The following is an 11325-nucleotide window of genomic DNA, read 5'->3' as shown; positions in this document are numbered from 1 at the left end:
GCTAGCTCACAAATGTTTATTGGAATGTCTTGAAAGTGAAATACGTGATTTCCTGGCCCACTCTGAACAAAACAATGTAACCTACAACAAGATCGATAAAGGAAGATGGGCGTTGTAAACAAAAAAACGTTGCCAAAAGAGGTGCTGACTCAGCAAAAATCAAAAAGTTTGGAATTTTCTTTTTTGAGAATTAACTAACGAAACCTATATATCCTTGTCGGTGATATCCAGGGGAAATTTGAGATCATCACAGGATGGCGACACGACCTACGGTTTGGTGGCCATTTTGTGCCAAAATCTGCGATTAAGCCATTTTCACGTTTTTCTACAACAAAGGAAAGAAATTTTTTTTCAAGCAATTTTCACAAATATTACAAACGTGGTGTGCTGCAAGCTGAAGTCTACCACCAAAAAATATCCGTTGCTAAGGACATCCAAAAGTTTACTTCTTCCGTTTCGTCTGAAACTGATGTCGATCTGTTTGTTATCCCCAGGTGGCCAAAATCTAAAATGGTTGCTATGGAGAAAAAATCAACAGAAAAGCCACCATTTTGAAAAAGTGTATTTTCTAACTTATTACATGTAGCTCTTGCCAATGGAGCAATGTGTTTTTCTGAGTCAGTTCATCATGCTGATCGCAATGCTAGCACTTTTAGCCACATTAGCATAACTAGCATAGTTAGCATAATTAGCATCTTAAGCAATGTGTTTTTCTGAGTCAATTGTTGATGCTGATCGCAATGCTAGCACTTTTAGCCTCATTAGCATAAACAGCAAAGTTAGCATAATAGCATCTTACACAATGTTGTTTTCTGAGTCAGTTGATGATGCTGATTATGATGCTGGCACTTTTAGCAAAATAAGCACAACCAGAATATTTACCATATGTAGCTTTGCCTAGCCTTGATCAAAGGTGGGCGCTGAGGGCGGCAGTGCTGCATAGAGGTGGGCAGCGAGGGCGGAGGCGGTGCTCAGAGGCGGGCAGCGGGTACGGCAAGCGCCTGCAGGCCATACAACGCCACATGCGGCTTTAATTTTTTTTTCCTACTGTTTAATAGTTCACATCCGCCTACAGTAGGAGGAGGCTTGGTGTGAAATGTCAAAGCGGCGTAAATCTGGTGAATCTTGCTCCAGGCTTTTCTTTTATGGCTCTATTCTGATATCTGAAGGACTCTGTGTCATAGAATTCCAGCCAGGCTCAAACCGGAATTATTAATTTCTCTTTCATGATCAATTGTCAAACTGTTGGTACCTCTGTGAGTTAAAAGAGACGCCGTCAATTCATCACAAGTAAATCTGAGTCCCTGATTGGTCAAAGTTTAAACCGGTCTAACTTTGAATGCTCATTCAATGGCCGCAAGTTTTATAGGAAGAGCTCAAAACTGGTCATTAAACTTGACCACAAGTACAGATGTCCTGATCCTGAAGGCCCTGAATGTAACTCTAAGGAGTTTGATCACAGTATTTCTTATTCAGCAGATCTGATCCAAACCCTCTCAGGATAACCATACCACCAAGATTCCAGTCACTCTCGAGTTTTCTTTTGTATTTTTTATGAGAAATCAAGAAGAACTCTTCAATGTCCTCCTCTTCCTCAAGTAATCCTACAGGCATCTTATAAGCACTTGCGTATTATGTGAACACCCAATGCATGTAGTATTGCGCTTTGGAGTGTGGAGCCAGTGGGCACAAATCACCAATGACTGGAGTGCTGCCTAAAGGGCATGTTCAGGTTGATTTACTACAGCCACCTTAATGAATTTCATCATCCTCAGTGTATAAAAAAAGGTGTTTATGTTCTACATTGTCAGGTCATCTGTTGTGTTGAAGTTTATTTATTAAAGGTTTAAGTATCTGCCACCAAGCCTGGTCCTCTGCATTTTGGGTCCTATATGATCAGCACGTAAGCCCATAAAAATAGTTTGTGAAGACACAATGTTGACTGATTTGCACCATGTTTTTAACAGTTTGCTAACTACCTTGATCAGTGGTTTAATTACATGACATACTGTAGACTGAAAATAAGAAATCATATTTTTGTGAGACTTAACAGTGTCACAAGTGTTTAGTTACAGGTAACACAGTTTTTGTCTTTAGAGAAAAGCACAAGGATTGTTCCTGTTAAACTGTTGCTTTGATGTACTTTTTAGTCAACTAATAAATTAAGCAACAGTCATGGTAAGTGTAGGGAGACGTTACAAATGTTTATCCATTAGGGTTCCGGGAAAACAAAGATGAAAACTTTAAAGCCAGCTGTGAAGAGGAGGTCTGAAGGTTTTAAGCACTTTCTTCAATTAAAATTTAAGCCCATCGAGACGACTGGTGATGTGAATTTGGGCTATACAAATAAAATTGAAGTGAATTGTAAATCTTCAACAGTTCAACACCAGGTCTGGAATTGGTGGAAGATCCCCTAATGCCAAGAAAGCTAATCTGATAATGGGGGGGGGGGGGGGGGGGGGGCAGTTATGCTGCAGGGTGCAATAGAAGTGCGTGTTTAGTCTTGATGAATATGCGGTATGAGTGTTTCTGGCCAAAAACACAAACAGCCCGGAGGAGAAAATGCAGAATAACAAAGCTGACAGAACATGATTTACATGACTGCAGCATGTGTTGTGTGTCCACGTTCAGAGCATGTGGAGGGCAGCAGCACACTGACACAACTTTATGCACAAATGTCTTCAGCCAGTGATAGAAGAGATAGATAAGAGTTTATTGCCATTTGTACTTTTCAGAACAAGTACATTGAAATTTTTTCCTGGAAGCGCTCAAGTCTAAAGGAATTACAGAAAACAACAAAACAAAATTTGAACAAGGATCATAATTAAAACAAGAAAAAAGAATTTAGAAGAAGTGAAAAAAGGAATGAATTGCAGTAAGAGGCATTATGAAATCATAACCACACATTGTTGCATTATTGTCCCAACTTTTTATAATCGCACAATGTATTATTGTTATGTCACGTTTTGTGACATATTGTAATTTTTCATTGTTCTCATTGCACTCAGTGTCCCGGCAGATCAACAACAGTTTTGGTTTGTGCGGATGAACAGTTTACATAAACTCTATAAACAAATTGTGTGGCAGGGAGAATTATTTCCTTCACTGTGTTGTGTGGTCCAGTCTTCCTTTTCTTCCCTCCCATGAAAGACATAGCATCTTCCCATGGACACCCTTTACCATGCATGGAGTCTGTACCAGCTCCACCTAGTTTAAAGTGTTCTGAATCCAAAAGTGAGGTAGTGCTGCCACCACATGAATGATTATGCTGGTTGGAAGCAAACTGAGCTGAGGCAGGTAACATGGTGGCAGGTGTGTTCTCCATGTTACTGATGAATGCACAAAAGTGTTAAGCAGCTTTGTTGGGAAAAAGCTGACATTCTCTGAGGAGGAACACACCGCCATCTACCACTGAAAACAAACAGCAAATAGCCTACAGGGTTTCCCTACTGTTTGTACAGCCAAGTCTGCAACAGACAACACACTGGCCCACAAGCCACATATAATGACAAAGTCTAGTGTGTCCTCTGCTGTGTGATATGCTAACTGTTACTCTGTGCTAGTGAGCACTTCAGAGACCTCTCCAGTAAAACTGTAAGCATGTGTAGATTAAATAACAGGATACAATAATCATGTTATTTGTTCTGTAAAATAAAGGTCTGGATCATTAGAATTTTGGAGCTGGAGGAACATACCACCTCGCTTCCCTACAGCCAGATTCCAAAACCCTCGATTAAACATTTTTAACGACAATTTTTTTATTTCCTCTGTTTGAAATCTCTATTTTTTTTTACCTTGGAGACAACCACCAACCTCAGTGATGCTGTTTTTTTTACTGTGCTGAACAAACACTTGATTTAATATGAACTACAGTTTGGCCTCCATGTTTCATTCTTCTCTGAAGCACAGTTTCTGAAGAAAGCACAAATTTCCTAGCCTGAATGATAAAATCCTGCATAGATTCTGAGTGCTGTATCCATACAAAGGCTTTTTGTCAAACTTCAAACAGCAGGTTGTTCAGAGTTCGTTCTTCCTTCTGAGGTTTTATCCCTCCTGTCCTACTTCTGTCATTTCACATCAATTGCAAAAACCTTCTTGTTGAAGGCGGCAAAAACCTTCTGCCGGATCTCTTTGATCTGCAGCCCATAGATGACGATGTTCAGAGCGGGCAGCGCCACGTGGCCCAGCACCGACGCAACCTTCCTGTGCTGAGAAAGCTGCGGAAAGCGATGCATGATGACGATGATGAAGCCAGACACCAGCAGCATCAGGTACACCGCCAGATGGGTGGAGCAGGTCTGCAGAGCTTTGCTGTTCAGCGCCTTGTTTCTGCTGCTCAGACACACTGCGATGATCTTCAGGTAGGTGAGGGCGACGCTGACCATTGAGGAGCCCAGCAGCAGCACGGTGTACACCAGGCCGTACACGTTGTTGATGAGGACACTCTCGCAGGAGAGGCTGAACAATGACGCGTTGTCACAGACTAAATTGAACACAATCTGCCTGCAGCGGGACAGGCGCACGCTCAGACCCACCAGAATCCCCACCAACACGCAGGCCGACCCCCAAGCAGCCCAGGACAGGCTCGCCACCATCTGGTGCGTCATGACAGCAGCATACCGCAGTGGGTTGCAAATGGCCATGTAGCGATCAATGGCCATGATCACAAGCACAGTGTGGGAGACGCTGGCGTGGAGGTGGACGCAGAAGGCCTGAGCGGCACACGCCCAGTAATGGATATACCGCTCTGAGCTGGACAGGAGCAGGTCTTTGAGAAGGTGTGGCAATATGATGGTGGCTCCAAAAGCATCGTTCACAGTCATGTTACAGAGGAGCAGATACATGGGCTGATGGAGGCTGCTGTTGCAGAGGATCAACACCACCATGCCTATATTGGAGACCATTATAAAGATGTAGAAAAGGAAGAGGAGGATGAAGACAGGGAGTGAAGACAGAGGAGTCACATTCAGGGCCTCCAGGATCAGGACTTCTGTACTTGTGGTCCAGTTCTCCATCTTTCTTCTGTTGGCTCAAAGAGTTTGCTGGTCTGACAGCAGGTGAGTCACAGCTTTGAAAAGATTCTTTTCCATGTTTACTCTTAGTCGCAATTTAAGTCCTTCTGCATCTTCTGCAGTCTCTCATCAGACAGACGATCACATTTCACTCATCAGAGGGACAGAAACTGACATGAGAACCTTCAAATATTAAAGAAACGTCAGCCTCTTCACCAGACGTCGGCCTGGAAAAAAATGAAGAAAAGAAAGTAAAAACATAATCAGGTCTCTAGAAACGGGATGATATACAGATCCACTTTATTGGATTTGTTCCAAATGTGAAACAAAACCAAACATCTCCTGCAGATTGTCAGTGAAGCTTCTCATTCCTCCTGCAGAAGGCAGCAGCTGTGCCTCTGTCAGTTCAGGCTCATGCAGCAGCCCCTTTTATCTTCAGGAGCACTGACTGAAAAACCACCTCACTTCCTCAACCGTTGCCAGGCAACCAGTTCTCCTCTTGTTTCTTCAATATTTAGCAGATTTTTCAAAAAAATATCCTAAAACTTTAAGAACGGACTCTGGCTTTCTGCACTTTCTCTGTTTTTTTTTTGCTTTATATAAATTACATTTTAAAGATTTTGAACGTTTGCTGTTTTTAGGAACCCAAAACAATGGCATTATTTTTTCAAAGGTTTCTTATGACAGACGAGTCAACACAGTCTGCAGGCTGATCCGGTAAAAATCTCCTGATCAAAAAAGTGCAGTGTCATTTAAACAAAGGTAAGCGAATGATTCCTGTAGAAAGTGTTTGTGTACACACTACAAGGCTATGCTACAGCCGCTATGCTAAAAAGATAACCGATCACAAGGACCAGGGGGGCGGGGCATTACTTAAAAAATGATTTCAGTGTGTGATGCCAAATTCCTGTACTTACCCCACACCAAGTCAACTACTGTAGCTCTATTAAATTCTTAAATGTCTATGAAGCTTTGTGACATTTAAGTATTTTGCTGATTATTTTTTCAGTGAAACAAAATATTTCTTTCTGTAAATTTGTATATATCTCTAGAATATATTGTTGTTCACAGAGCTTTATTGTGGCTGGACTTTGTCTTACATAAACTAAGTTCACAAAATGTTTAAAAAAAACAGTTTTTTCAAGCACTGGCGAGGAACGACAAAGCGAAAATTCAAGAAAAAATATGTTAAAATCATCATTTTAATAGATTATTCCCTAACAATAACAGTATGTTGACTAAATGTTAGACACATAGAGTTACATGAAAGGTCACTTGACCTGCTCAGAGAGGCTTTTCCTGCTTAAATTCTAGTGACATCTGGAAGGCTGTGATTGGAAGGAATGGCTTTCCTGATCTGAGTGTTCCATTATTGGACTTGTGTGCTCGTCAGGGTTAATGGAGGACACACACCATGCTCAAACTCAAGGCTGTCCATCGGTGCACTGCAGTTGTTTCAGGTAACATTCAACACAAGCGAGGGCGACCTGAACACTGAGCGTTTGCTGGGAACGTCTTCATGACTCCCCGCTGTCAGAGATCTTCTGCTTCCACACCGGATGAAGCTGTTTGTTCTAATCACACAAACACTCTTCTTAATGTTGACTTTAAAAACGACATGACCGTGATGATTTTTGAACGTCATCTTGTTGTTCAACATCTACAGAGCCAGTAGAACAGTGTGACCATTCAATATCCAAAAACAAATCTTAGAAAGCGAAGGAGACTTCAGGAGGAAGTTTAAAATTAAATTTATTAGAACTACAAAGAAAGGTTTCTGTGTCGGTGTGTGGCACTAAACTTTGGAACAGCCAAAGGCAGGAGCTCAAACAATGTTCAAATATTCATATATTCAAGACAATGTACAGAGACACTTTGGTTTCCCACTATGGAGATGAAAAACTTAAGGGGTTTGTGGGATTTTAATGAATTGGAACCCCAATTTATAGAAAAATAAACAAATAAATACTTGAAAATAATTAAATGGTGGGCCCTGGATCTATATACTATAAAAGTTTTGCTAATGGAATAATGGAAATATACACTTTTGTCATGATACTCTAATCTTTTTCAAAAGTTTTTGTAACTGCTCAAAACTCCAAGAGCTGTTCAGAGTCTCATGACCACGGGACTGCCATAGGTCACATGACCTGGTTCACTGTCATACAAAAGCAGGAAAATAAAATGGATTTTTTAAAACCTGTTTTTTACTTATCATTTTCACTCCAGAATCTACTCTCACATTTGCATCAGCTTTACTGGAGCTAGAATTTCTTTAGCTGTATAATAATATGTAAAATCTGCATTACTGAAAATCACAAACTTATTTTTGTCTGTTACTCTAAAAATATGCTATGTTGAATCTGACTGCTCTAAGGTGCCAAAACCAAACATATTTGTGTTTAATGCATGAAATGTATCCTATATTAATGATCACTGATCAGATACAGTTTTAATAGTTAAAGTGTGGATGACAAAGAGCCTTTGTCATGCACACACTCTCTCATACATGTACACACAAACTGACAGAGAGTTGTGCAGGAGTTGTAGAAAAACATAACAGTGATGTCATTTCAAACAGAGCAAAGACGCACCCCTCCTTCATGAAGTGTGTGCGTCCCGATCATGAATCTCCCAGAACAGGTCCTGATAGGGTAACAAATCCGAGCAGCAAACACCCACACCTTTAAAAAGCTTCTGCAGCACACGCGGTGCCTCACACAGCTGAGCCGTGTTAGTTCTGACACACTGCAGCTCAACCGAGTGTGTTGGTTCTGCCCTGCAGCTAGTCTGTGTTGGTTCTGACCCGTTGCAGCTCAGCTGTGTTGGAACATGAAGGGATGATCTTCAGCTGGTGTTCCTGTTGGAGCTCCATGTCTTCAGAGGTGAGGATGGAGCAGCATTTGGAGAATCCTTCATTTGACCTTCTTCTGTCATAGCAGAATGTTGTTCCATATGTTTTACCAGAGCAATGACAGATAATTGCACAGTTTTTTCTGGACTTTTTTTTTTACAATAACAATATTTATGATCATGAAATTAAAAAGACGTTCATGAAAATTCTAGAAAGGCAGCAAAGTGAGAAAATATTGGGATAAAATAACCTTTTCTGTGATGGAAAGCTTTTGGTATTCCTGCTTATAAACATGTCTGATAAAGGCTTCAAAGAAATTCAATTATTTAGGACAAACGTGCATTCATACTTAGTAGTTGTATTAAATGGTAGACCTGTAGCAAGATTTTTTTTAATATTCAGATTCACTGTGAAGAACAACCTCAAAGTCAAAGCACAAAAACCTTTGATATATCATGAAAAGACATGTTACAGCTGAACTTTCTTAAAGTTTGTTTTAGAGAAAGAAAGAAATTTGGATTAGTTTTCTAAAACGCAGCTGTCATTCACTTTAAGACACCTGTGCACGGGATCGTCTGTCTGAATTCACCTGCATGAATGCTCTCCTCTTTCCAGATTCCTTAAACCTTCTCTATGGAGAACCAGAGTTCAGCGACAGACATTTTGCTCATTGAGGGCTTAAACGTGACCGCTCAGAGCTCCATCCCTGTCTTCATCCTTCTCCTGCTCATCTATGTCTTCATCATGCTGTCCAACATCAGCCTGGTGGTGCTGATCAGCGTGGAGAGGAGCCTCCACCAGCCCATGTACCTGCTCTTCTGCAACATGGGCATCAACGACGTCTTTGGCGCCTCCATCATTGTTCCCCACCTGCTCAGCAACCACTTCAAGCCCAGCTCAGAGCGCATCATTCATTACGCCGCCTGCGCCTTGCAGGCTTTCTGTGGCCACGTGCACGCCACCATGACCCACACCGTGCTCATGATCATGGCCTTTGACCGCTATGTGGCCGTCTGCAGACCTCTGCAGTACTCGTCCATCATGAGCGCCAGGATGGTGGTGAATCTGTCGGTGTCGGCCTGGGGGGTCTCTGTGGTCATGGTCCTGATCCTGGTGGGCCTCAGTGTGCGCCTGTCGCGCTGTAGAAGGGTCATTTTTAACCCGTTCTGTGACAACCCCTCACTCTTTAAGCTGTCCTGCGAGAACGTCTTCATCAACAACCTGTACGGCCTGGCGTTCACCGCCGTGCTGCTCAGCTCCTCGCTCGGCAGCTTGACGCTCACCTACCTGAGGATCATTGTGGTCTGCCTAAAAAACCCGGCCAAGACGGTGAACATCCGGGCGCTCCAGACCTGCGCCACACACCTCACTTTATATGTCATCATGATGGTGTCAGGCATGATCATCATCATCCTGCATCGTTTTCCAGAGCTATCCGAGCACAGAAAGCTTGCCTCCATCATGTTCCACGTCGTTCCTCCTGCCATGAACGGCATCATCTATGGACTCCAGATCAAAGCCGTCAGGCAGAAAATCACTGCCGTGTTCACCAGGAGTCATCAGCACATGTGATGGAGCAAAGGCCAGGTTCTTGCCTCAATAGAGTTTCACACAGAGAATATTTATGCTGTTTCAACATTTTCTTTATTTGAACAAATAAGGTGGACTTCTCTTTAGAGGAAATTAATCAGGGATGAAAGAACAACTGTTTTCGGATCTCACATCAGAAGACTTGACCTTTTAACCCTTTTACACTGGAGATGTCGCCAGCGAGATCTAAATAACACACACTCTTTGACCAATCAGGACTGTTCGACCGTTTACAGGATCAATAAAAATCAGCTTATTCTGACATGGAGAAAAGTGGCTTTAATGACATTTAAATGTAACTTTAAACTTTTATATTTATAAAGTAGAATAAAAATTCATGTTAGGACCCTGCAACAGACTGGTGATGTGTTCATGATGTACCCTGCCTTCAGCCAACAATAGCAGGGATAGGCTCCAGCAATCCTGTAACCCAATAAAGGATTTAGCGAGTTTTTTTTTTTTTTTTTTTTTTTTTTTTTTTAACTTGTCCTGTCCAACAGCTGGGCAGACAGATGAGAGCTGAGGGCCTCTTGTGTTGGACAGATTTTACTTTAACAAGAGGGGTTATTAATCTTCAGACAAACCAAAGGTATGTCTGGATAAACCCCTTTTGTAATTGAGGCCAAACTTTATTAATTTCAATCATGTCTGAAAATCTTTGGTGTTGGACCGGACGGAAAAGGAAAGAGGGGAAGAAGAGAGAGGGACGATAGAGAGAGGGGGGGTAGGGGGTGATAATAGGAGGGGAAGGGGGATAAGACCATGAAGCAGCATAAAGCAACAAGTTTACTGGTTGTTAATCATTATGGTAACGTTCAAATGTAGTACAATAAGGGCGGAGCCTGTCCACACACACACTCAAATGTTATAAACACACCTGCTAGCTGCAAAAAATGTCCACCTGTCGACATATATACAAAACAGATAGTGTTCACACGCATACTTATGCCTTAAAACCAACTAGTGTGAAATATTTCAGTCATTCAGTCATGCAAACTGTAAGTGCAAAGGTGAGCTAACACCTGTGCTCAGGTGAGTGTTTATGTTCTTCTAAAATGGATGGTGGAACGTGGAAAGAAGGAGGGAGAGTGCCCAGCCATCCCCACCCCAAGACCCCCACCGCAGCAGCAGCGGCAGCCGGAATCCCCCCAACGCCACACGGGAACCGGCAGGGAACAACCGCCGCCCGGGCGACCAAGCCCGCCACCCAGGCCAGGGCCAGCAGGACCGCCGCAAGGCCCCCAGAGCCAGAGAGCAGGGAAGCACGGAGGGAGAGAGAGCGCCGCCCCAGCCCAACCAGGAGAGCAGCCCCCCCGCCGCGCCGGGAGAACCCAACGCAGGGCCCCACCGGAGACGGACGCCCACAGCCCCAGACGAGCACCCCACCACCACCCAGGAGTTCCGGGCATCCCCCCGCCCCAACCCCAGGTACGAGCCAGGACCCCCCAAGGGAGACCCGCTCCGCGCTCCAGGCAGCCATCCGCCCGGCCCGCGGCTGGTCCAGGGAGGAGCGGGGCAGGGGCCCGCCGCCCCCGCCCAAGAGGGGGGGAACCCCGGGGAAAAAAAGAGGGCCCACAAGGGGTGTTGTAAATATGGCCCGACCAGGCTCGGCCACAGTTGGAAATATGGCGGGGCCCAGCGCCCAGGAGCAAGGACCAGAACCCACCCCCCAGGGACACGAACACTCCCGGCTCAGATGTAATGTGAACCCCCCCGCCGCGCGGAGAGAGCACCGCCGGGCCCAGGAAGCCGGCACCCCGGGGACACGGCCGCCGTTGCAAAGGGGCCCGTACCCCCCACCAGGGAAGAGGCAGGGGACAGATGGCCCTAGGTCCCACCTTCCTTGCAAAATGTGTGTGCGTGTATGTG

General features: G+C 43.9%; 2 protein-coding genes across 2 annotated transcripts; one reads left to right on the top strand and one right to left on the bottom strand.

Annotated features, from left to right (window-relative positions):
• Positions 1 to 2692: 2692 nt before the first annotated feature.
• LOC101159845 (olfactory receptor 52D1-like) lies at positions 2693 to 5401 on the bottom strand. Its single transcript, XM_004076746.3, has one exon. It carries the CDS (start codon positions 5013 to 5015, stop codon positions 4068 to 4070), a length of 948 nt encoding a protein of 315 aa, XP_004076794.1. The 5' UTR covers positions 5016 to 5401; the 3' UTR covers positions 2693 to 4067.
• A 1926-nt stretch (positions 5402 to 7327) lies between these two features.
• Positions 7328 to 9900, top strand: LOC101159606 (olfactory receptor 4E1-like). The gene is made up of 2 exons (XM_004076745.5): positions 7328 to 7897; positions 8482 to 9900. The coding sequence occupies exon 2, from the start codon at positions 8500 to 8502 to the stop codon at positions 9436 to 9438; it is 939 nt and encodes a 312-aa protein (XP_004076793.1). The 5' UTR covers positions 7328 to 7897; positions 8482 to 8499; the 3' UTR covers positions 9439 to 9900.
• Positions 9901 to 11325: the final 1425 nt, after the last annotated feature.

This window comes from Oryzias latipes, chromosome 14 (assembly GCF_053564925.1).
Source record: "Oryzias latipes strain Hd-rR chromosome 14, Olatipes_Hd-rR_3.1".
In the NCBI taxonomy this organism is placed as follows: domain Eukaryota; kingdom Metazoa; phylum Chordata; class Actinopteri; order Beloniformes; family Adrianichthyidae; genus Oryzias; species Oryzias latipes.
This window is presented reverse-complemented; position numbering and strand designations above follow the sequence as displayed.

What these genes read in the sequence shown, in the direction of transcription:
- LOC101159845 (XM_004076746.3), bottom strand. Translation starts at nt 5,015, where the DNA reads ATGGAGAACTGGACCACAAGTACAGAAGTCCTGATCCTGGAGGCCCTG.
- LOC101159606 (XM_004076745.5), top strand. Translation starts at nt 8,500, where the DNA reads ATGGAGAACCAGAGTTCAGCGACAGACATTTTGCTCATTGAGGGCTTA.